Raw genomic sequence first — 25,424 nt, 5'->3', positions numbered from 1 at the left:
GTTGCAGAAAGAGGCTTAAAGTCCCCAAACCCATTTCCTAAATTACTTTCCCTCACAAGCCGGAAGGAAAAATCTAGGATGCAGAGATGTACTGACCTTGAGTAACGGCAATAGGGACGCTGATTGTTGCTGTGGAAGCAACAGGTGGAACAGTTGTACTGGTAGCTGGGACCGGCAAGATGGTGGGAGGCTGCTGGCCCGGAACAGTCTGCACACCAACTGGGTTCTGCCCTGCCTGCTGGGCCATAGCCTGGATCAAAGCCACTTGAGCAGGTTGGCTGATTATGTGGTGCTGCCCTCCAGCAGACACCAAGTGAACCACATTCCCTGGAGAGAGAGAAGGGAAGGAGAATTCTTGCCCATTTTGTTGTCTTTTCTATCTGCAATGCATAGTAGTTTTAAATACATCTGTAAGCCCTCCTCGAGAGCCCACTGAGAAGCAGTGGTCCTCTTGAGTCAAAGCTCTAGTTTTGTTCTATCCCTCTGGTCACCGGATGACTCACAAAGAGACACCAGGAGCTTAGAGGGAGTGCTCCAATAAATATAAGCTATCTACCTCTTTGTTTCCCTTTCAACATTTGCTTCACTACTGCCTGTCACTATTATTTTCCCTTAACAGGAGGCATTTAATCTTGTAAGCATTTTATCCTGTCTGTGGATCAATTAATTCAGATGACTCCATTCTCTTCCATAAATGGTGTTAAATTCTAAGAAGAAAGTACGGGTAGTCCTTAACCTACAACCACAATTAGCCCAAAATTTATATTGCTAAGTGAGAAATTTGCTAAATGAGTTTTGCCATATTTGAGCCACCACAGTTGTTAAATTGTTAACATAGTTGTTAAGTGAATCTGGCTTTCCCATTGATTTTGCTTGTCAAAATGTTGCAAAAGGGGATTGCATGATGCCTGGAAACTGCAACCATCATAAATATGAACCAGTTGTCAAACTTCCAAATGTAAATCACATGACCATGACGATGTTGCAATGGTAATAAGTGTGAAAGCGGTCATAAGTCACTATTTTCAGTGCTGTTGTAACTTTAGTCAGTAAGCGAACTGTTGTAAGTCGAGGACTACCTGTATTCATGTATGGCAGATGAATTAAAGCACAAACAAATCCCTGAACTGAGTGCTCAGAAGTACGTGGTTCCCAAGCCATTATTTTGTAGTAGGGCTCAGGTTGCTGGATCTCAGTCTCATAAAACATTATTAAGCTAAATAATTATGTTTAGCTTAATAAAAACATTGGAAAGAGGAGGAGGATAGTAGTAATGTATTTTAGTAAGATGAAAAGGATAGTATTACTATTATCCTTCTCATCTTTCCTATTATCCATTACCCTAGCTTATGATTATAATTTTGTTGTTTGTATCCTATGGTTTACGTTTTTTTTATTCAGTATCCCATGAGTTAGGTTGATTGCATACCATATTTTTTGGAGTATAAGACGCACCTTTTTCCTCAAAAAAGAGGCTGAAAATCTGGGTGCGTCTTATACAAATACAGTATTTTTTGCTTCCCGAAGCCCCGCACCTTCAAAAAATGGCCGTGCATACCCTTATGGAGGCTTTCAGAGAGCTCCTGGGGGCTGGGGAAGGCAGAAATGAGAAAAAAGGCCATTTTTGCACCCTCCCAGCTCCCAGCAGCACCCTATAAGCCTCCATAAGGCTATGCGTGCAATTTTTTTTGACAAAAAACGGACCTATTTTTGGGCTGTTTTTTGCTCGTTTGGGGGGCACCCCCCACAGGAGCGCTCTGTAAGCCCCAAGGCTACTCATGCCTTTTTTTTTTAAAGGGCCCTTTTTCGCAAAAAAATGGGACATTTTTGGGAGGTTTGCAGAGTGCAAAAACTTTTTTTCCTCTTTAACTGATTGATGACAATTACACTGATCAAGTGCTGTGCTAGCAGAAACAAAGGTTCTGCAGATTGTCAGCAATTTCCTTCTCCAACACATGGATAAATACACCTGGAAACATCTACCTACCTACCTACCCTCTCTCCCTCCTCTATTTCTCTCTCTCTCCCCCTCTACCTACCTACGTACCTACCTACTCTCTTCTCTCTCTCCCGACCTATCTACAGTATTTCTCTCCCTCTATTTCTCTCTCTCTACCCTCTACCTACCAACCTACCCAACTCTCTCCCTACCTACCTACTGTATTTCTCTATCTCTATTTCTCTTCCCCTTTATCTACCTACCTACCAACTACTCTCTCTCTCCCTACCTATTTCTCTCTTTCTCTCCCTATCTCTCTATCTACCTATTTTTTTTAAAAAAATTGCCTACTCTACTCTGCTCTTCTCTACCATAAACAAATCTAACTTATTCAAGACAGAGGACAAGGGAGTCATTGGGGTTGCTAAGGACTGGGGTTTACCTACTTGGCAGCTGTCGGGCTGGCTGAGGCATAGTGACCTGGCGAACTTGGGTACCCGTCAAGGTAAGCTTGTTGCCTTGGATCTGGAATGTGAGGGGTTTACTGCCTGGGGCACCTTGGAGTGGCCGATTAGCCAACGAGGCAAGTTGCCCAATGCTGACCACTTCACCTGCTGCAGTGGGGGAGGAAAAAGAGGGTTAGATTTTCAAACTATCATGGTGGCTGCCTGTGTTTTGCTGGCTCCTTAATACTTACAAGGCAATCGTGCCTGCATATCTGGGGACAGCAAAAGCCTTTGCTGCACACCTCCGGCCGCTGCTGCGAAGTTGTATCCAGGCAAGGTAGGTACAGCAGAATGGATGTTCATGGGCTTCACCATGCCCCCAATGGAGCTTGAGGATTGTTGAGCGGTAGTGCTTGCAGGTCCTGGGCCTAAGGTGTTGGTCGGTGGAGGCTGCTGCCCACCTACAGGGGACACCCCCAGAGGGTTAATGGGGGATATGCTAACTGTATTAATGGATTGCGTGTTGGTGGGTGGTTGCTGAGCCATAGGACTAATGCCCAGGGTGCTGATGGGGGGCTGCTGTTGGACAGAAGCAATACTCAATGTATTAATGGGTGGTTGCTGTCGCACTGGGGTGGCACTCAAGCTAACTGGGGGCTGTTGCCCCATTGGGACCGGGGCTGGTGCAGTCTTAAGGGAGGAGGCAGTGGTTGTGGTAGAAGAAACAGGAGGTGGTGGGAAGAGAGGCCGGGGAGTATTTGGGACCAGCTGAGCTGCAGTCATTGCCAAGGGCAGCACTGTGGGGGGTGGAAAGAGAACAAGGTTAGAGACCTGCAGCTCTATTCTTTTAAAATATTAAGATACTAACTTAAGCAACCAAAACAGTTTTGCAACCAAAAGGGATGCTTGCAGTTTAAAAGTCAAACAAAAAATATATTATTTCTACTTCAAAATAAGCTCAAGAAGTGCAGATACATTTCATGCAAACAACTTTAAAAGTAAATGTGAAGATAAGAAGCAACAGAGCTCAGCTTCCCACCCCATCCCCTTTCTTCATTCCCCCCCAAAATCCGGAACCTCACCCTGAGGAACAGAGGCCTGGCTCTGCAGCAGAGTAGCAGCTGGGTTGTTCTGGCTCAAAGTAGGCACTAGAGTTGGGGTCTGTGGTCTGGCAGGAGGAGGCACTGGTACTGACATGGTCACAGATGGAGGCATCGGGATAGGCACAGGGAGAGACACTGAGGCAGGGAGCGTGGTGGGCTGTAAAGGCCCTGGCAATACTGGGCCTGTGTGTGGTACAGGAACTATAGCAGGTGTCAGTGGTTCCGAAAGCACAGGAGTTATCGGTCTCTGTAGAGGGGTTGTGGGTCGAGGGCTGTTCACCAGAACTACTGTTCTGTTTTCTGGCTTGGGCATGGGCTGTAACATCCTGAAAAAGATGACACAGAGCAATGGAAATTATCTTTCTTCTGCTATGCAATTAAAAAAAAACTTTGCTAAGGATCATCTGATGGAGACAGAGATCGAGAGAAGTAATAGTCCCCACAAGACAGTTCTCAGCCAAGATTATTGCATAATATTTATTCTAGCTAAGGTAATACTCAGAATTCAAAGTCAGGATAATGAATGCACAGCACCTTAACTAATAGCACATATTCTGCTGCATAATTGCCACTAGAATAATCCCAATATTAACATTCCCTTTAGGTCAGAAAACCCAAATCCTTCAGAGCTGGCAAGTTTGTGTCCAAAGGGAAAAGTATGGCTATGATGCAATGAAGCCTCTTGAGAAGAGAGAATTGCAAGTACCTGTTCACTTTCATTTTGACTGGTTTGGGTCTGGGAGGAGGGTCTGGGGATTCAGCAATCTCTTCAATCATTTTCCTTGTCACTTTCCATTTGGGCAGGAATGTGTCTGTTTCATAACGGGACACAGAGCCTTCCAAGTTGATCAGATCAAAAATGCCGAAGTCCACATTCTGTAAGAGGTTAAGATTTACATGCAACAAAATCAGGATGCTTTATTCTAGTCTTGCATTCCCCCCCCCCCCGTATCAAAAGCAGCTGTCACCTGTACACACACACACACACAAACACACACACACACACAAATGGAGCAATTCTGCCCTTCCAAGAGATCAGAAGAGAAGGCACCTGCCTTGAAAGGATCATAATCAAGAGCATGCAAGACGAGGGAGGCGGTGTTGAAGCAGATGCCCTGTGTGATAAATGGCGAGTGGATCGGCCGGGGGTCAAAAAGATTGGGGTGATTGCAGACCTTCCGGAGTTGCATCAGGATGTTGATGACACTCATGAAATGCCCTGTAGCCAACGTCTCCTTGGTGCTGAAAGGGTGACAGCCACATATAATCAGTTATGACCACAGAGGCCAAGGCACAAAATAATGAATTTCAAAAGTCATAAACACTGCTATGATGTGGAGTTGGGGAAATAAAAGCTAGAGAAACCACCATGGTCTATAGTCCTTCAATGACCAGCTTACTGTTCTGTGGGGACCACACTTCCTCACAAAACCCAAGAAGCCTAGTATAAAAAAGTATTTCCTTTGTCACTTCTCAACTAGCTTTCTATACTCACGCAGCCTGGGCCATGAAATCATCGTAAAGATAACGCTGGCGCTTGGAAAGACGGCACTTGATGACATGCTCATATTTCTTTGGCATTTGCTTCTCTACATCCACTTTTACCCTTCGCAAGAGGAAGGGACGCAACACCTGTTGGGATGATGACAAAGAAGAACATGTTCTGTTCCAAATCTTTTCCTATCTGGTTAAATCAATTATCTGTCCACTTTCAACAGTCCCTTGCATAAGACCCTCCTCTCCTTCCACTATGCTCACCTTATGCAGTCTTTTGACTAAATTCTCATTGTACTCCTGGCTGCCTTCGATCATTCCTGTCAGGGGGTTAGAAAACCACTCCTTGAATTCACGGTGTGACTGGAAGACGTGTGGCATCAGAAAGTGCATGAGGGACCACAACTCCATTAAGCTGTTCTGGAGAGGCGTTCCAGTCAGCAGTAGTCGCCTCTGGCTAGAACACAAGCAAGACACAAACTTGAAAATTTCTGAAACAAAAAGTGTTTCTATTCAATACTGAGGAAAACACTGTCTCTCTCTCTCCTCACCTGTTGAAGTTGAGCAAAGATTGCCAGCGTTGGGATTTGAAGTTCTTGATGTTCTGAGCCTCATCCAAGATCAGATATTTCCAATTCTTGCGTCGAAAGGCCTGGTGATCCTGCAACACCAACTTGTAGGAGGTGATGCAGATATGGAAGGCATTGGGCTTGGTCCAACCCTAAATGGAGGCAGTGAAGGAATTACAAGAGGGCTATAGTAAGAGATATCTCTATTAACTGCCTTCTACCCTTTTTCTAGTAGAAACATTTCAGCAAAATTACTTCTCAAGTCAATGATCTATAAAGCAGGATCTGCATTCCTAAATCCATCACTGAATTACAATTTTCTCTGCATGCCTTACCCACAAAGTCAAGTGTGCTTGCTGTTTCTAGAACTGTGATATACAGTTCTGAGATGGCACAGAAATCAATGTCCAATCCCTTGCAAGTAATTTTTTTTTAGCTTTAACTACTAGGAAACGGCATTAATGTGAACATTTCCTATTTACCCTACATTTAGCATACCTACGAATATCAGATATCAGGCACACAAGATGATAAAGCAAAAGGCGATCTTCTTATACATAACTGAAGAATAGGACAATTGAAAACCAGCTGCGAGTGCTTAAAAACTCTCACCTGTCGCTTCAGCTTACGCTCCTTCTGTGCCCCATAATATGTTAAAATCTTGAAACTGGGACACCAGCGCTTGATTTCCATCTCCCAGTTGAGCATCACACTGGTAGGAACAATGATCAAATGAGGACCCCAACTGCCTGCAGGAGCAAACAAACATTATACCCAGAAATGTTTATGTCTTTAAAGACAAAGGTCATTTCTTCACCTTATTCCCCAGCCATATATGTCCCCTGGATACACTCAGTTCTACCACAAAGATGGCAATACCATCACAAGCAGATCATATTGGGGTGGGGTGGGGTGTCAAATCTTCTTCCCAGCTGTATTTATTTATCAAGCGTTGTCCAAGTGGGCTCTTTCAGGCTGCTGGATGAATAATCTTGCAGTGGGCCCTGATCAGTTCCAGCTTCCATTTCAGAACCTTACGAGCAATTTTGTGGCATTTTAAGGTCACTTTGACTTATGCTGGGCTTTGAGTCAATTCAAAGCATACTTGGGATGATAATAACACCACGTAGCAATGTTCTTTTGAATTAATCCCAGGTATTGTTTCCTAAAAAAGTCAATAAGGTTTGGGGAACTATTTCAACCCAGGCTCATTCCCCACCCTGATTTTTAAGGACAATTAAAGACTCTGTCATGTTAAGTTATCACTGGAGACATTAATCCTTTTTCATAGAAGAAATTCTCCATTCACTAAAAAAGAGCCAGTGAGGAAGGCCTACCTAAGACAACACATTTGGGTTGGATCAATTCAACAGTTTATTTATTTATTAAAGTTATATGGCCATCCATCTCACAAGAAATGACCCTAGGTGACATATAGCAAAACACCCACACCCACACATATAAGAACACAGTCCTTGACTTATTGAGCTCAAAATTTCTGTTGCTCAGTGAGACAATTGAGTTTTGCCACAGTTGTGAAGTCAGATTCATCACAATTGTAAATTTAGTAATAGTTATTAAATGAATCTGGCTTCCCAATTGACTTTTGTTGTCAGAAGGTCACAAAAGGTTATTAAATGATCCTGGGACACTGCAACCATCATAAATAAGAGTCAGTTGCCAAGTTTCTGAATGTTGATCATGTGAACATGGGGATGCTGTAGCAGTCATGTGAGAAACAGTCGTAAGTCACTTTTTCAGTTTCGTTATAACTTCGAACAATCACTAAACGAACTGTTGTAAAGTTGAGGACTATCTATATACCATAAATATATCAAAACAAGTCATAGTAAACACTTTTTAAAAAGAATACCACATTCAAGAGATCAGCAAGAGGGCCATCTCAAGATCTCCCTAATGAGACCTGCAGGCCTCCTGATTACATGTGCCTGGTTGCTCCAAGAGTTATTGGATTAAATTAAATGTCTTGACCTTTTCAATTTGGATTTAGCTGGATTTGGCATGGAGAACCACTTTCCCTGATCACCCTGATGTATGGATGTGTACTAAAATAGATGGGGGGGGGGCACTATGGGCAACTGTTGTACTATTAGTATCCTGTATCTCTTGGCAGTTTTGGGTACCATCAACCATAGCACTTTGTTGTAGTAGCTGAGGGAGCTGTAGTCTGATTTCCTTGACTGCTTTGCAGTGGTTTGCTTATATTTCACCGTGATACTGGGATGCTTTGATCTACAGGGATTGTCTCTCTAGATTCTACAGATCTATCCCTGTAACGGTGTTATTTAATACATTATGAGCCACTGGAAAGGATCAATTGCAGGTAGAGAGCAACTAGCTTAGCTACTCTACCAAGGATGCCAGTGGACATTAGTATCCCATATGACTTAGCATAATTAACAGTTGTGACTTTTTTCTTATGTGAAATCCATCTCCACTCCCTGATCTCATTCCTGCCCAGCTCTCTCTGAACTATTTGCTCACCTTTTTCACAGGCCAGATGCGCCAGCAAGGAAATTGTCTGGATGGTTTTACCAAGACCCATCTCATCAGCCAGGATACCGTTGAGCTTCTTTTCATACATAGTAACCAGCCAATCGAGACCAATATGCTGGTATTCTCGCAGCGTTCCACGCAACAAATAGGGGATTGGTGTCTTAACCTGCAAGGGAGAATGGTAATATTAATTTGTCTGTTTTATTTTGCTCCCTCCCTAATTGGCTGGCTCCAGAAATGACTCACCTGTGTGGTTGCCAAGGTATAGCCTTTTGGCTGCAGGCTCTCGGCTGCTGCTGCAATGTCTGTGATCTCTTTTTTTGGCCCTGGGGCTGGAGTTGAATCATTGTCTACCTCGTGACCATTATCATCATCCTGCTTCAACAGGTACTCAACACCAAAATCTTCCTCCTGGGTTACTGAAGCTTCCCTCCTTTCCTCTTCAAGGGCATCCTCTACTTCACTTTCCTCTTGCTCACTTTCTTCGTCCTCTTCTGTGGAATCTGGAGGCAAAATCAGCAACATCAGGACAAAGCCGTACTACATAATCCCATTAACTATTGGACCAAATGTGCTTCAGACCCCAGGGAAAGTAGTTGTCTCCTTTCAATCGATGATTTACAATGGCTTAGAACTATATATTGTTTTTCTACATAATAAATCACTCATCACAGTCTCTGGTTTTCATTAAGACAAATCCAACGTATTGTTTTTAGACCAGCAGTTTTGCAAAGTATCAATTTGGAGAATTAAAAATGTCCAAACAGTTAAAAAATCCATTCAGCTTTGATATCATGCAAAAACATTCATTTACATCAGGATTGCAAAATCTTTTCCCCTCCAAAATGTAAAACTTCAACTCTCAACAATTCTAACCAGCATCGATTGTATTAAGGTGCAATCCGCATTTTCAATTGCTCAACCCCGAAATGATCATTGACTTACCTGAACGCTTCTATGTGCGCTGCAAGGGGAATCCAAGCATGGGTTAACTTTATCCATTAGCCTAGAGACTGAGTTATGTAATTGTTGACCATGAGCCAATGAGGTAAGTAAGTCGATCCAATGTCAATAGTCAAGAGACCAGTAGCAATAGCAGTGAAATGAAGTCTGATGTCAATGCCCGGACCAGCCGAAGCTGAGGGCAGGTTTGGATTCCCCTCACAACGAACATAGAAGGACTGTTCAGGTAAGTCAACGGTCTTTCTCCTATGTGCTGCTTGGAGAATCCAAGCATGGGACATGCCAAAGCAATGAGAGTCAAGGGCGGGAGCTAGGCTGGTCAGGGGCCCAGGTGGCGAGAGCACCCTCTGTAAGACTCGCCGTCCGAAGGAGGCCTTAGCCGAGGCATACATGTCCATTTTGTAGTGTCTGATAAAGGGTGACGGCGATGACCAGGTTGCTGCCCTGCAAATGTCCTCCACTAATGCCTGCGTTGCCCAGGCTGCTGTGGTAGCCGCACTCCTGGTGGAATGGGGAATGATGCATCTGGGAACCGGCTGGGATTGATTGTCATAGGCAAAGGTGATGCACCCTTTCAACCAGCACCTTCTGTCCCATGGATGATGGCTGAAAGGACACAAACAGTGCCTCCGATCTTCTGAATGCTACAGTGCGTTTTACATTCCGGCGAAGCGCCCTGCGAATGTCAAGGTGATGCCACAGACGTTCCTGTGGATGTGATGGGCGCGAGCAGAAGTCTGGGAGAATGAGCTCCTGTGGCCTGTGAAACCAAGTGTTAATCTTTGGAAGGAACACCGGGTCCAACCGCAAGGATGAAAGATACAGAGGTCCGCGCAGATCGACAGTGCCGCCAATTCCAACACCCTCGTGGCCGATGTATGGCCACCAAGAAAACAGTTTTGAGGGTCAGCAACATGAGACTGATCGTGTGAATGGGCTCAAATGGCACAGCTGTGAGGGCTCTGAGTACCAGGGACAAGTCCCAGGTAGGGTAGCAATGCACTACCGGTGGCCTGAGGTTCGTTGCGCCCTTCAGGAATGAGCGGACCCTTAGGTGCTGTGTCAAAGAACGGCCCTGCCTGGCACCAATCACCGTTGATAAGGTTGCGACTTGGGGGTGGAGAGTGCTGGGTGTCAAGACCCTTATCTAAGCCCATCTGCAAAAATTCCAATACTTGTGGCACAGACGTCTTGATTGGGTCAACGCCGGCTGTCCGACACCATCTGCAGAAGGTCTGCCAGGTGGCCTCGTAGATACAAGTCGTGGATGGGCATCATGCCGCCTGAATCATGTCGATGACCTTATCTGAAAAATGTTGTTGAGTCAAGATAGTCCGCTCACGTGCCACGCAGCTAACAGTAGCAGTTAAGGGTTTGGGTGAATGAGAACCCCCTGGGAGAGGTGGATCTGATCGTCCGGGATTCTCCAAGGTCGTGAGATGGAGAGATGAACGAGGTTCACTGTTCTGCTAGGATTTTCTGAACGACAAGCGGGATGATGGATAGAAGTGTAAAGGTGTAAAGAAGGCCCTCCGGCCAAGGATTGCGGAGCGCGTCGATGCCTTCCGCCCCGGTGTCAGGTACCTGGTGTAAAACCACAGCAGCTGGTAGTTGTGAGGCTATACAAAGAAGTCCATGTCAGGCCGGCCAAACCTGCAAGAGTTCCTGGAATAGAGTAGGATGGAGGCACCACTCCGCCTGGTCTATAGTAGTTCTGCTCAGCCAATCCGCCTGCGTGTTGGTTGCACCCGATAGGTGCTCTGCTCGGATTGACAGCAACCGGTTCTCTGCTCAGTGGTGGAGTCTCTCCGCTTCCATCATCAGGGACTTGGACTGCGTGCATCCCTGGCGGTTGACATGAGCCTTGGAGGCCACGTTGTCGGTGAGAATTAGTACGTGGTTGATCGTCACCAAGTTCCGGAATTCGTGGAGGGCTAGGTGGATGGCCCACAGCTCTAGCCAGTTGATGCTGTTCCTTAATTCCTGGTCCGTCCAGCGACCTTGCGTGACTTGGTCCGAGGCGTGGGCTCCCCATCCAAAAAAGCTCGCATTCGTCGTTACCCCGATGTGGTCTGGCTCCTTGAAGAGGCATGCCCTGAGTAGCTTGGAGGATGTCCACCACCTAAGAGACCATAACACCTTGGGTGGTAACTGGACCCTGATTTGTGAGTGACTGGTATAGGCCCTCTGGAAGGGGAGCAAAAACCATTGGAGCGGGTGAGCATGGAATCACGCCCAGGGAACAATGTCTATGCACAATATCATTTTCCCAAGCAGCTGGGAAAGAATTGCCAGCGGCAAGGATCTCTGCGACATCACGTGACTCACCAGGATGTGTAGGCTTTGTCGCCTCTCCTGAGACAGGACACCTCACAACTCTCCGAGTTGATGACTGTCCCGAAGTGCAAGAGAGACGTAGTTGGCTGCAGGCGACTCTTTGGAAAGTTCAAGATGAAGCCGTGCCGCTACAAGGTGTCCATTGTGCACTGCAGGTCTTGAACTGCCTAGTTCTGGGATCATGATAGGACCAAGATGTTGTCCAGGTAGCAATTGACTCTTATGTGTATTGAACGAAGAGAAGCGGCTATGACTGCCAGCAGCTTCGTGAAGGTCCGTGTTTGGAGAGCCAGGCATCTGAGGTGGTTTCTGCCATTGGTGAGCGAAGGCTGTTAACCGCCCGCCAATAGGTCCCACCAATGTGAGTCACCGGTATCTACGAAAGGACCGGTTGTTGCCTCCACGAAATGGCTACCGGCCCCGAGACTGATTTTGGATCTGCTGGCAGCCTCTATCCCTGGTACAGGAGCTGTCCAGGGTCCAGTCTTGTGTCTGGGTGTAGGGTCTATTATACTGGGGAACATAAGGGTTGCGTTGTAACCAGAATCCCCAGCACGAAAAGGCTGCCTTCTCTTGCCACGTTGCTGTCTCCTGTCCGCGCGTCTGCTGGTTGACAGGAGCACCTTGTGCTTGTCCCTTATCTCAATTAAGATAGGGTCCAACGCAGCACCAGAGGCCCACCCTTGAAAGAAGTCGATGCCAAGCGCCATTTGGAACAAAGGCCATCTGCTAATGGCAGAGCCAAAGGAGGCGGCGGGACACCACATTGGATGCTACAGCTCGAGACACGAACTTGACCATGTTGTGAGCAGCATCAGAAGAGAACTCCAACGCCGCTACCAGTTTGTTGACATCCTGGTGGAGGCGCATATCATCAGGGGCAAACCTGCACTTTAGCTGCCTAAGCCAGACAAATGAAGTCCTATTGAAAAACGAGGCCAGCTTAGCAGCCCGTAAAGCCCAGGCAGCTGCCTGGTGGGTCTTGTGGAAGACCAATTCGGCCTTGCAGTCCTCCGCTTTAAGACCTTCCGAAATTTCGGACGGAATTAAAGCTGGGGAAGTCAAGGCTGCTACTGGTGGATCTACCGGAGGGAACTGAAGGATGCTATCCAGTTCTGGCATGGAAGTATAAAGTTTTCTGTCCCCGTTACTGGGTGAGGGAACAGCAGTTGGTTGCGTCCATTGTTTTTGGACAACGTCAAGAAACAATTTCGGAAAGGGGATGACATCCTGTTCCTGCATCTGTTCCGCAAACAGACGTTCCGTAGAATCAAGCCTCACTGCTGTACTAGACTGAGTGATGGCACCCCCCATGTTGGTAGTGGCCTTTGCCTTGTACAAGAGGGACTTAAATAACACTGGATGAAACAAACCAGAAGAGGTAGGTTTGTCCTGTGCTAGGCCCTCGTCATCCCAAAATTCTATGTCCGCCACTTCTCCCTCCTCGCCTAACACCGAATCCTCACTGTAGACCAAGGGTAGGGGTGATGGGGGGTCCACCTGGCGGGTGGACAGGTCCCTAGGCAAGGTTGCTGGTCTGGACAATTGGGCCCTGCGATGCAATTCTGCATCTACACCCTGTGAGATGGCAGCTGAAATCATTTGATAACACTCAGGGGGAAGGCCGAACTCATGGCCTTCCTCAGTTCCGAGGCCTGCAGCCGTAGGTGCAAAAGTACCCAAGGGCCTTGTGCGCGAGGCGCTTGGGCCGAGGCTGGACTGATTTCAGAAAGGCTGGGGGTGATTGGGTCATCAATTCCCCCTCCTCAGATGCCATTCCCTGGGGGAAAGAGAAATCAGGAGACCAACCGTGGGTGCCTGTCAGGTGCAGGGAAGAAACGGGGGAAGGCCCTTGGGTGACTTGCATGGGAGGTGACCTACTTGTGGCCACAGTGGCCTTGGACGAAGGCCTGAACTTTGCGTTTGGCGGCCCTATCCGGTGCCGCAGACGAGGTGTGAGGTCTCTGACTAGAGGCCCTAGTGGTGGCCCTGCCTGCCCTAGCGCTGGCCTCTGTGGCGTTGGAGGGAAGCGGAAAAACATTAGAAGCCCCAGCACTGCCTCCGGAGATGGACTGAACCCCCATAGGTACAAACGGGGAGAATTGAAAGGCTCAATCTCACAGCTAAATACAGAGCAATTGCGCAGCTATAAATAGTGAAGCTGCCTCTGTCTGCTGAAAGAACTACTGCGTGTGCCAAAAGGAGCAGCGGCGCACCGACCTCCTCGAGCAAAGAGTAAAATCATTGGCGTACCGCCGCAATTCAGGCACGAACTGCCAGACACGCCCCTTCCGGCCGCTCATCAGCGCGCAACCAAACGGCTTCAAAAATGGCGACCGCCAGTACAACCGGCAGAAATTCAAACCAAAGGCTCCAACGGCCGCTGACCCACCAGAGTCCTCCAGCGATCTAGGAATCGCGGCAGCAATGCGATGAAAAACCTCTGTGGGACAGACCATGCTAGCACTAGCGAGTCGTGTCCTCCCCAACCGGTGCAGGAGTGGCAAACCGACTCCCAACCGCGGTAATCAGCGAACGTAGAGTGGCGAACATGCTCTCAACCACAACATGAAGGTAAGGCAAATTGCATTCAAACAAATCTTTCGCGGCGATAATTTCCCCCCTCCGGCCACTAGAGCCTTTGGGAAATTGCTAGACGTGCCAAATGGTCTCAAGGTTGACAGCGAACTGTCGCCTGTCAGATTCAGCCGGGCACAGAATCGCACTTGCTTCCTTCTCAAAACAGTCAAATAAGGCAACGAGGAATCCAGAAGAATGAATTAATTTGTCTAATAGTCCTAGAGCAAATTGTTTTACGTCTCTTTAGGCTGGACTGAATTAAAAAACTGGACTATCCAGTCAGAGGAGGCGTAGTCAACAATTATGTAACTCAGTCTCTAGGCTAATGGACAAAGTTAACTCATGCTTAGATTCCCCAAGCAGCGCACAGGAGAAATACAGGAATAACTATAGTTGTGTATTTTCAGGGGTCGCTCCTCTTCCTTCCATACCTGAGTGACTAGTGCTGTTCTCCTCCTCTGATTCTTCCTCATACTCTGAAGTAGTAGGCTCCAGTGCCTCCGATGAAGTGTCTGATGCTTCCACTTCAAAGTCTGAAGCATAAGCACCAGCATATTTCTGAAGCAACTCCTCCATGGGCAGTTCACCTATGAAGTCCAAAAGAACTTGTCTTAGGGCCAATAGAACCTAAACGAGTTTGATCTCTCTGACCTCATCTGCTTATGTTGAAGTTATCTTCCCTTTATGAAGTGGGAAAGTTTCGAAATGACTTATCAACCGCAACTAGAGGCTATGTTTTAACCCTACCAAATTCTAACCTCAAGACATACAGTACTGTATTGGTGCTTAATCTGGCCCTTGTTCCTTCAACAAATTCTAGGGATTATGGTTCATGGATCCAGCAAACATTCAGAAACACAATTCAGTAATTATTGTTCTGAAGGATCATGGAATCCCTCATAATCCTCATTTGCTTTCCCAGGCTACAATCTCTGTTCGAACCTTCCTTAGCCAGATCATCCAATTCTTTGCTGTGATCCACATTTCCTTCCAGCTTTTCTTCAGCATCTATTGTTTCTTCTTCATCTTCAGCTGAGAGAGAAAGGATTACCTATGTTACTGGATTACAATCCTAACCTCATCCCAATTCTCATTACATTCAGTCAATCAATGACCCACAAAACATGCTTACCTTCTTCTTCATTGGCCGTAAACTCCTCATCTTCTTCATCAGGTTTCCAAGGTTTCTTATTCCTCTGAGTGACAGGTTTGGGTTTTTCCTGCTGAGTAGAAGAGGGGGAAAGACTTCAAGAGACAGACAGCAACAGGAAACTCTCCATTGCACATAGCATATAACAGTAGGACAGAATATTGAAATTTAAAAGAGATCTTTTAAAAAAAACTTTTATTTTAAATCACATATGTAATTGATGCTTCTTGGCAAATATCAATTGTGGAGACCAGTTAAATAGCAATACCACTTAAGAGTTATTTACTGCTTTACAACCCTCTCTAAAGGGTTTACAGAGTCAGCATATTGCCCTCAACAATTTGAGTCCTTATTTTATCAACCTTGGAAGGATGGATGGCTGAGTCAACCTGGAGCTGGTGAGAATCAAACTGCTGGCAGTCAGCAGAATTAGCCGGCAATACTGCATGCTAACCACTGTGCCACCCCAGTGCAGTATGACTTTAAAAACGGAGAGGTTGGATTCTTTTAATCCCAGCCTATAAATACAAAGCGCCCTATCTTCTCTGCTCAAGATTTGACTTGAAGGATACCTTTAGTGTCTCAGAGGTCTGACTTTCCTCATGCTCAGCTTCCTCTTCACTCTCACCCTCTTCTTCATCATCATCATCATTGTCAGAGCTGGAAGCACAAGGAGATTCACTGAAGGAATTTTCTAAGATTTGGGGTGGCAATGTCTGGAGTAGCTCCTCTAAGGGCAGTTCACTTTCCTGCTTTAGCAGCTCAATCTCCCGCAGCTGTGTTTCTGAATCATTCCCTTCCTGTTGTTCCTCAACTTCAATTGTCTCCTCATCATCTGACTCTTCATGGGGTTGGAAATCCCCATCTGCCAGAGAAAAAGGATCAGCTGCAACATCTTTCAAATCACAAAACCAACTTTAGATTTGGGGATTGGGAATGGACACTGAAATCCCACACCCCATCCCTAGGAAGCGAATACACTTTCTAACAAAGCAAATGTCTTTCAGTGGGAAGGTGTGGTTTGAGATAGAAGCCATACTAAGTGGGTCACCAAACTCAAAGAACAGAGACTGACCTTCATCTTCCATAAGCTGAGCAGGGGGAGTTGGACTAGAAGCAGTAGAGCCAGCATGGGAGCCACTGGTCTTGCTGGGAACTGGAAGAGTCTCATTCAGGCTTTGGGTTAGCAAGTCGGAATATTTTTCTGTCTGGCCCACTATAAAATCCAGCTGCAGATCCAGTGCTTTTTTCCGTTTTTCCTCAAGACGTGACTGCTGCTTGAATTGCACAACCTAAAGAAAATTTGTTTGTTTATTTATTAAGTTTATATGCTTCCCATCTCAGAGTTTGAAACAACTTTGAGTGGCTTGAGTTAAGAAATACCAAACTGCATCTTCAGCAGAATATTATTAGGCATAATTGCAGCCATCCTTTCCTCTGCAACCATGAAAAAAACAAAGAGAATTTTGACTTTGTCTCATAGTTCAAAAGCATTTTGCTAATAAGAGATAGGCCTTTGTCCGGAATGTTATAAGGTCCTGTTTGAGCAGGAAGTTAGACTAGAAGGCCGCCAAGGTCCCTTCCAACACTGTTATTCTGTTAATCAGATTGAATCCAATTACCTTAGGACAATAGCTCCAGTGAAAATTTTAAAAGCCTACACCAGTATGGTCTTGAACGCTATCTGAAACTATAAACCTATTGGACAATGGGAACTTGTCCTTCAATTCATCCTGTCTCATATGGAGTTGGTCAGGGGATAAAAATGAGGAGAAATCCCTACATGCACTGCATCAAGTTTTTGAAGGGATGGTGACATATAGCTATATAGGCAAAAGTAACACTTAAAGGACCAGATATTTCATGCATGCATTTAACATTTAACACTTTTGATTAGACACATAAAATAAGAATAAATTCAATATGACATGGAAAATGGTCTGGTATGTACTTGCCTATGTATTTAGGCTATCAAGAAATACACATACTTTTCCTAACTCTGGACAAGGATTTCACACACCTTCTCAACGTTGCTCCAGAACTGCTTGACCTCTTTGGCAATGGAAGAAGCAATGCGGCGCAACTTGGCTTGCTCCTCACGTTTGGCTCGTTCTTCTTTCTGCTTCTGTTCCTCGTGGTGCCTGATCACCATGCGCACAACCTGTATGATACAGAGGAGAAAGACAGCAGATGCAAATGACCAAAATCCACCATGTGGCCATATTTTCTACTTTATCCTGGGCTATATTTTAGGAGATATTAGTTTGCTGGAGGTTTTATTGAGGATAATCATACTGTGCCTTAGCCAGTTGAAATAGCACCAATTACATCACTTAGCTGCTAGATTATACAGAATTCCAGAAATCCCACAGCAGCCATGAAATAGTTAAGCAGCATTTCATTGCTTCTAAAAAGTATAAAGATAGGAATGGACGGATAGATGCAAACCAGCTGAAAAAGTCTGGAGAAGGGACAGTTTAAAGATGCCAGAACCCACCTTCCTGGCAACACCCCTCTTCCAACGACGTTCTTGAGCGAAGTCAGCAGAGAGCCACTGCATTTCCTCACACAGATAATCCCAGTGCACTTTGGGCCGAATTGGCTCAGGCACCTTTGAAAGCCTTTTCAAAGACCAGAATCCTTCCTTCTTCATTTCTGCAATGCGATTCTCAATTTCTGCTTCCTAAAAAAGAGGCTCCAAGTCAGATAGTTTGTTCACATACTTCCTGAAAGGCTCAGGGGCTCTACTATCTTAGATTGCAAGTGCTTATGTCCAACAGAAAGATGATTAAAATGGCCTTGTGTAGGCGTAGCGGTCACCCTTGGCCCAGTGGATAACGGGGCATGCAGAGACACGCTGAACCACACAGGAGAAAACAAACTCCTAAAACGCCATAACATCCTGATAGTGCATAACATAACATTCTGAGATGTGCCCTACCATTGACGTCCAAGATTTGACCATATATAGACTGAGCAGTAGATTAGAAATTGTACTTTTACAGGCTGTTTTTAACCACATGCTATTGCTCCTCCTGCCTTTGTCCTATCTCAATAAAAGAGGCTCTCAGACCCCCAATCTGGGTCGCTCCATCCCGAGAAAGATCGTGTCCTGTCTTTTCTCCACATTGGCCTCATGGACGAACCACGGGAACGTTACACAAGAGCTTACATGTTTTGCCTGCTCAGCAATCTCTGCATGTGTCTTGTCCCACATGCTCGCAGGATCAGGGGAGATATACATCCCTGATGATACCAGGGCTCTGTTCTGCAACTTGGGACCATCAAAACTTAGGTGACTGTCCAAAGAGGAATCGTGAGTGAGATGTGATGGTGAGATGCTCCCACTTGAGGCAGGTGAGCCTGAAGAGGCTGGTGACACTGGATTGCTGCCTGTCATTTTGTCTGATGTAGTCTGAAGCACGCAATGCAATATAGAAGGAAAGAGAAATCAACACCAAGGATTATCACACTGCCTTCAATCATTAAAATATAGTTAACTCCAGAAATAAGTCTAAGTGAAGTCTCAGAGAACTTCCTTTGGTTTGCCACAAAGCTGCTCCCTACAATGTATCCCACATTATTTTAACCATCACTGAAAATCCAGAGATAGTCTGCTAATCCAGAGGGATTTGCACATGGGTGCTTCTCACCTCCAACTCTACCTGTGTGTGCAGCATGTGGTGTTGTCGTGGAGGACTGGTCTGCATTTTAATTCGCTCTTGGTCTTTGCCTCTCGTCCCAATAGTTTCAGTTGCGGTTGTAGTGCCTGCGTCCTGTTCCAGTGCATGCTGCGAACCGGCCTCATTCTGGTCAGCCAGCCACTGGGACGAGCCGTCCAGCTCCTGGGTTCCTTGGCAGCCCAGCCTGCGCTCGGGACTGCCTGACTCAGAATTAGCTGAATAAATTTATGAACAGAAACCAGCATTTAAAAACTGCAGCCAAACTGAAAATTTTTCAAAACTGATGCACATACCAGAGCTTTTTTTTTTAAGTACAATTAACCAGTCAAGACAAAACAAATTGACTGTTGCCAATAGCATTTAATGTAAATGGAAAAAAGTGGAGGAAAAGTTATTGAAAAGGAAATGCACTCTCTCTGTAAGGCCAACTTTATTGTTTGGGGATTATTCTAACATTTTAGAAAGTTTTTCTCCTAAATACACTGTTACTTCTCTTTCAGTTTTTATAGATGCATCTTTAATAAATCTGTTAATTGTTTAATTTGGCTGCCTGTGTAGCTCTCTGAACATTGTTTAAAAATCAATGCTTATTATTATTGTGCTGTTCCATACTATGAAAATTGTAATAATAGTTTTGTTTCATAGCTCACTACTTTCTCATCTCTGTATCTTTGGAAAAAATAGCTGAATATATGTAGTCCTCGACTTTTGACAACTGGAATCAGAACTGCTGTTGCTAAGCAATACATTCGTTAAGTGAACTGCACCTGATTTTACAACTTTTTTGGCCACAGTTTTTAAGCAAATCATGCAGCTGTTAAGCAAATCCAGCTTTTCTCATTGACTTTGCCTATTAGAAGCCTCCTGGGAAGATAGTTTGAAATGACAATCACATGACCTGGTTGTAAGTATGAGGACTGGTCAAATCACTTTTTTCATTATTGCCATTACTTTGAATAGTTGTTAAATGGTCAGTTGAAAACTACCTATATGTTATGATTTGAAATGTAACCCCAATGTAATGTAACGCAAAGAGAATTTTGATACCACACCATCTTTTTCCAATAGAAATTTCCCAAGAAAATGTGTTTCCCCATTATGAGGAAATATGCAGCTCCAAACTTGAGAGTGCTCACAATATGTCAATGTGTGTGTTAGTTAACATTCATCAAATATGTCCTGCCTTTTGACTGCAATAGTTCCTAGTATACTCTCCTGCATATCACAGCAAGCAAAATCTAATACAGATAGCCCTCAATTTATAACTGTAATAGAGCTCTGAATTTCTGTCATGATAGTTGTGAAGCACCCACATGAGCAACTTGATTTCATAACGTTGTTTGCGAGGTTTGTTAAACAAATTCAGTGGTCATAAAGCAATTCCATTGTCTGCAAAGGGCATTTTTTGTCAGAAATTATAAGTACATACTGGTGTCCAGCAAAAATGTTAGAACTAGCAATCACATGACTGTGGGACATTGCAAACATTATAAATGTGGATTCGTTACCAGGCACCCAAACTGCAATTGTGTGTCAATAGGAAGAGGGAGGGTGGCCATCAGAAATTTGAATCTGGGTCATATTTTTGGGGGGGAAGGGGGATGTCATAACTTTGAATGGTCACTAACAGATCAGTTGTAAATTGAGGACTTACCTAGTATGAGATTCAGAAACAAACTGCATCTAACTGTTACTTTTAGGAAGATATGGTAATCAAGTACTTCATTAGTAGTTTATACAAATTCCATATTCACACACACATATATATATAATGTATGTATGTATGTATTAAAAAATCCAGCTGTACCTGTTTCAGCTGAGAATTCCACTTGCTTTTCAGACTGTACTTCCAGGGTTTCGCTTTCCAGGGGAAGACTACTCCTGAAAAGGTCAATCCAGGGCAGAGAATGGCATGTTTTACAAACATTTATTCATTTTGTTTGAGCTTTGCTCTATTTTTTTTTTAATTCTCTTTGAAGCACTAGCAAAAGGCTATCCTGTTTCTCCATGACTGTAATGCAGACAGCACAGGAATAGCTTGACTACAGATTACGATGGAGACGTTTAATGTAAGCACCAGCTACCAAATCCAAGCCTATGAGAAAAGGCAAGAACCTGTTTGAGATGCTACTAAATATTATAGAGACAATTTTCTTCCTTTCTGAAAGATTTTAGCTACCTTCCACTCAACAACCACAAATCCCAGATGATCAAAATCACCAATTTTCTCAAGGTCAATTTTTATCCTCATTTCCTTCCCTTTGTTCCTGACGTTGACAATACTATTACTTACATCATTGTCTTGGCCTTTCATCTTCCTCTATTCTTTTAACAAATATATAAATTCTCTCAACCTGAAGCTTTGCTCTTAAACTGCACTATTCGCTATACACCCTCTGCTTTTCCACTAATTCTTAAACAACCCAACATCCCTAAACAAATTGCATAAATTCTTTCACCAGTTACCTTGAAATTTTCTCACCTTTCTTTGACCTTGCTAACTCCATATCCTGCTTCAGTAGCTCAGCCAGACTTTTTCCGCCCACTTCCAAACCTGGTATTTTCTCATTTGTTACCTGTGCCATTGTTAACACTCTCCTTTCAACTTGCCCCAAAATGGAACTCACCTTATCGGAGTGACTTGCAGGACCATATGAATCCTCAGTTAACTTCCTCCCCTTTACGTGCAAACCAATTGGGCCTTCACCCCACATAGCGAGTCGCATTGCATTGTATCTCCTGATTGCTATTCCCATCACCCCATCCCTCCAATCTTTTAGTTCTTTTTTCCTTGTAAACAAACCAGGACTTTGCCTTTCAGTCATCAGGTTAGGACTTCCTTCTTCATGAACCTTCTGATCTGCAACACCAAGTTGAAAACCTGGTGGCTTTGGCTTCAATATCTCATTTAACCAATGCACTTTGTCAGACTTGCTTGTAAGCTCTAACATCCTTCTTCTCATTCCAACATTTAATGGCTCAAGCCTTTGTGCTGCTGATTTTGTTGCACTCTCACCCATCACCATCAAGTTAATTCTTTTTTTTATTGCTGCCCGAAGTGACCTTGAAATACGCACATGTCCTGGCCTTACGCCTGCAGTCCACCCAGAACTTTGTTGTGCTGCCGTATAACCTCGTGTCAATGGTCTACCAAGCCATGCTGTTGGCAGTTCCTCTAGTTGATGCCATTCTTCTTCATTGCCATTAATCTCTTGTATCTTTTCCTTTCTCACTTCCTGTTTCTGCTTTGGTACCTCTACCTGTTCTATTGCAGGCTTTCCCCCAATCTCCTCTAATTTAGGCAGCTTAATTTTCATCATTCTCTGCTCTGCCTCTGACAAACAAGACATTCTTTCCCGCCCAATTCGGTAACCCATGAAGACCATTGCATCATCTGACCTCTTGCTTACTCCAAAACGTCCCTGTTCAGCTGATCGTGTCTCCCTTTGTTCTAATGCCCTCTTGTACAACTGTAAATGATCTTGTTTTGTTAGTCTCTTTCCGTCAGGTTTCCTTAAACCGGTTACAATTAATCCTGGAGCTACTTGTGCCAACACTCTACGATAGCCTCCTGCTGACCGAATGGTCCTACGCGGTGTTACTTTAATTGGTCCTTGTCTTAGCCCTGCCAAGCCTATAATTATTTTACCTTTCACTTTGTGACTTTGTTCTTCACTACCCAACTTTTCTAATTCTCCAGTGAGCTTTATGCTTGCTTCTAATAATGCTACTTGACCTAAGCTCAAATCTCTTTTTCCCTGGCCAATTCTTACCAATTCTGCAATAAGTTCTCGGCTTAGTTTATCCTCTTGCTTATACGATCTGGATATCCCTGAATATAATCTGGAGTCTACCCCTGGTCTTTCCAATTCTGGACTCCAGATTAAAATCTTTTCTTGGGATGGTAATTTTTCTCCCACAGTATCCATGACAGCAATCTCTGCCTTTTCCTGAGATGGCTTCAGGCTTTCCATCATTTCATTCTGATTAATTGCTAATGCCATCTCTAATTCTCCAGTTTCCACTTTATCAATCATGCCAGCTGAATCCAATTGTTCGCCTTTTTCTACTTGTTCTTTTGGCTTTTGTTCTGGTTGGGTTAAATCTTCAACTTTTTTCTCTTCAATAATCTCTGATTCAGTCTTTTCTTTACTTCTCTTACCCTGAATTTGTGTAGGTATTTCTTCTCGTATTCCACTTATACTCTCTGGTGCTTCTGTTACTTCTACATCTTTCTCTGCAATCAACTCTTCCATAGTCTTTTCCCTTGATTCTACAATTAGTGTCATATCCTCCTTTCCCATCTGTGTTTCACTAATGTCCACCAAATTTTCAACCTCAACTACTGCTACAGCTTCCATGGCAGCTAAATCTTTCTCACCCATTACTTCTTCACTTGTCTCCATCAAATCCTTAGTTTCATCTTCAACTGGTATAATCACAACTTCTTCTGTAGTCACTTTCCCAATTCTCACCTCCTCTGTCTCTACAACTACTGGGAAATATTCCGCTTTAGCTTCAACCACTGTTAATGGTTGCTCTCCCACTGGTTTCCCACTTTCTCCCAGACTTCCCTCAACTAACTTGTCAACCTTTGTTTGATGCAGTGTTGTTGCTTCTTCATCAGCCATTGTTGCATCTCTCTTTCCAATAATCTCTCCAGGTTCCCTGAGATTTTCCAATGCCTGCTCAGGTTTTTCCTGGGTTTCTACTGATGTCTCTGTTTCACGTGCAATTAAACTCTGCTCTACTCCAGCTATTTCCTCATCCTCAGCTTTGATGTATACCTTATTTTGTTCCTCACCTAATTCTACTGATTCTTCAGTCTGTTTCTGATCTACTGATGTTGCATCTGCTGCTACATCTTTTCCCTCTTCAGTTATCTCTAAATTGCCTCCCTGACCCAATCTTGACAAATCATTATCCTCTTTCTGAATCTCTGTGGTTTCAACAATCTCTTTTTCAGTCCCTCCCTCTGAATCCTTCTGGTCTAAAATGAATACTTCAGCCTTCTCCAGGTTGTGTGGATAATCAGCCTTTCCTTCAGTATATGCATGAACTTCTTTCTCCCTCTGATCCTCTGATTTTGCCAAATCAACTTTTTCATCCATTTCTAGAGTTCTACTCTCTTCAACAATCCCGATTTCTTCATGCTCCTTTTCTTCTGATTCTCCTTCTCCTCCCAATTCCTCAGATTCTGCATTACTTTTCAACTCCCTGAGACTTGATTTCTCTCCCATTTTTACTTCCCTGGGCTCTGGTTCTGCCATACCCTCAGTATAATTTCCATCCTCACCTGACACTGCTTCTCCTCCTTGATTTAATTCACCGTCCCCCAAAATTTCCCCATCCTGCCCCTCTAACTCAGCTGCCTTCAGAAGTAATGGTTCTGCCCCCTCCGTGGACTCTTCATTCAGCCTCTCATTTCCAGCATTATCTTCTTTACGTCCCTCCTCGGGCTCCATGTTCGTATGACTCTTCCTGCTTTAGTTACCCAGCTTCTCCCAAGCCTTTCCACTCGAATTGATGACATGCAGTAAATAAGTGTTTCTCCACTCCAGCCGCAAGCTTTATTCAGTTACCACAAGCTACCTCAAACTTCAGTGCTTTTAAACCCATCCACACACTCACACATCCCAAACGCCTCGAGACCTTTGCAATCACTCTGACCCTAAAGATCTCCAAACTTGCACCCACTTTCCTCTCTGACCGGATTCCCTGAACACCCAAGATTTTAATCGCGTTTTCTGAACGTGGCCCGAGAACACTTTTCTTTCTTTCTTTCCCTTTTCTTTCTCTTTCTTCAGCCTAAGTTCGCCGCCGTTCGCTCCCTCCCCCTCCCTCCCTTTAACCCTTTGTCCCCCCTATCCCCGCCCACTTGCCCCCTCCCTCCCTCCCGGCGCCCCAAACCCCTCCCCCCCCACGCGCCCCCGACCCTCCCGAGCCCCGTCCCCTCAAGATTCCCCACCTGCCCCTCCCCCCTCCCACTACGCACAGAGGAAGCTGCAGCCGTTGGTTGGTTGGCCGGCCGTCCGGCCCGATCCGCGGCGCGCGCAAAGAAGACGATCTGCCAGGGGAGGGGCAAGCGAAAGAGAGAACGGCGACGGCTTAAGTAATAATAGGCCGGCATCAGCCGCGGCCGTTGGCTGAAGAAGCGCGTGCGCTCTCTAATTAGCTTCCCGCTCCTTCCGCTAGCGCGCCCTCTAGAGGTAGGGGGGGAAATAACCAGCAGGGAATGCCGGGGGGGCGGGGAAAGTGGGGCGCGCGGACGCTCTTATTAGTTTCCTCACTTTTCCCTCCCGACTCGACGCAGAATCTCGCACTGCTCCACAGAGGTGGGTGTGAGCAAGAGGAGTAGAGACCCGGCCGGTCCGCCATCTTACCTGGGTGGGAGGGGGGAGGAGTGAGGAGGGAGGGGAGGTGCCTCCTGCCCCGCCTCCTCCTGCCGCCACCTCAGCCCCAGCGCCGCCGCCTCGGTCGGATAGAATCTGCCGCCATCCGTGGCTCCTAAGCAGCTCCCGGTCGGCTTTTTCCTGTGCGCGGCCCCGCCGGTATTGCTCGGCACGTCGCTCACCCCTCCCACTCGCCTGTGAATCCCTAACGAGGCCCCGCCGAGGCAGACCCGACCCGCCGTGGCAAAATG

At 45.3% G+C, this 25,424-nt stretch overlaps 2 protein-coding genes across 10 annotated transcripts in view; both read right to left on the bottom strand.

Annotated features, from left to right (window-relative positions):
* SRCAP (Snf2 related CREBBP activator protein) overlaps positions 1-25,424 on the bottom strand; it is a 38,520-nt gene extending 13,096 nt beyond the window's left edge. For 2 of the 9 annotated variants that reach the window (XM_087714065.1, XM_087714066.1), the window contains exons 1-21: positions 20,589-20,730; positions 18,752-18,996; positions 18,271-18,513; positions 17,596-17,781; positions 17,119-17,259; positions 16,174-16,390; positions 15,671-15,963; positions 15,081-15,171; positions 14,891-14,980; positions 14,380-14,535; positions 8,315-8,571; positions 8,057-8,234; positions 6,164-6,300; positions 5,534-5,703; positions 5,247-5,439; positions 4,984-5,120; positions 4,544-4,730; positions 4,195-4,364; positions 3,468-3,814; positions 2,637-3,182; positions 2,386-2,553 (exon numbers count right to left, since the gene is read on the bottom strand). In XM_087714065.1, the coding sequence (XP_087570191.1) occupies positions 2,386-2,553; positions 2,637-3,182; positions 3,468-3,814; positions 4,195-4,364; positions 4,544-4,730; positions 4,984-5,120; positions 5,247-5,439; positions 5,534-5,703; positions 6,164-6,300; positions 8,057-8,234; positions 8,315-8,571; positions 14,380-14,535; positions 14,891-14,980; positions 15,081-15,171; positions 15,671-15,963; positions 16,174-16,390; positions 17,119-17,259; positions 17,596-17,781; positions 18,271-18,513; positions 18,752-18,808 (3,964 nt within the window). In that variant the 5' untranslated portion in view covers positions 18,809-18,996; positions 20,589-20,730. Of the gene's footprint in view, positions 1-96; positions 328-2,385; positions 2,554-2,636; positions 3,183-3,467; positions 3,815-4,194; positions 4,365-4,543; positions 4,731-4,983; positions 5,121-5,246; positions 5,440-5,533; positions 5,704-6,163; positions 6,301-8,056; positions 8,235-8,314; positions 8,572-14,379; positions 14,536-14,890; positions 14,981-15,080; positions 15,172-15,670; positions 15,964-16,173; positions 16,391-17,118; positions 17,260-17,595; positions 17,782-18,270; positions 18,514-18,751; positions 18,997-20,588; positions 20,731-24,776; positions 24,837-25,071; positions 25,133-25,164 lie in introns of those variants that run through there. The other 7 variants (XM_087714063.1, XM_087714067.1, XM_087714064.1 and 4 more) reach the window with 7 other exon arrangements.
* Positions 20,777-24,615, bottom strand: LOC106545003 (uncharacterized). Its single transcript, XM_087714068.1, has one exon. It carries the CDS (start codon positions 24,244-24,246, stop codon positions 21,244-21,246), a length of 3,003 nt encoding a protein of 1,000 aa, XP_087570194.1. The 5' UTR covers positions 24,247-24,615; the 3' UTR covers positions 20,777-21,243.

The sequence above is a fragment of the Thamnophis sirtalis genome, unplaced genomic scaffold (assembly GCF_051295495.1).
Source record: "Thamnophis sirtalis isolate CommonGarterSnake01/CBP01778 unplaced genomic scaffold, rThaSir2_p1.2 scaffold_4, whole genome shotgun sequence".
Taxonomy (NCBI): domain Eukaryota; kingdom Metazoa; phylum Chordata; class Lepidosauria; order Squamata; family Natricidae; genus Thamnophis; species Thamnophis sirtalis.
The sequence above is the reverse complement of the archived record's forward strand: the minus strand, read 5'-3'. Positions and strand labels throughout refer to the sequence as shown.

Coding starts and splice junctions, on each gene's coding strand:
- LOC106545003 (XM_087714068.1), bottom strand. CDS start 24,246: ATGGAGCCCGAGGAGGGACGTAAAGAAGATAATGCTGGAAATGAGAGG.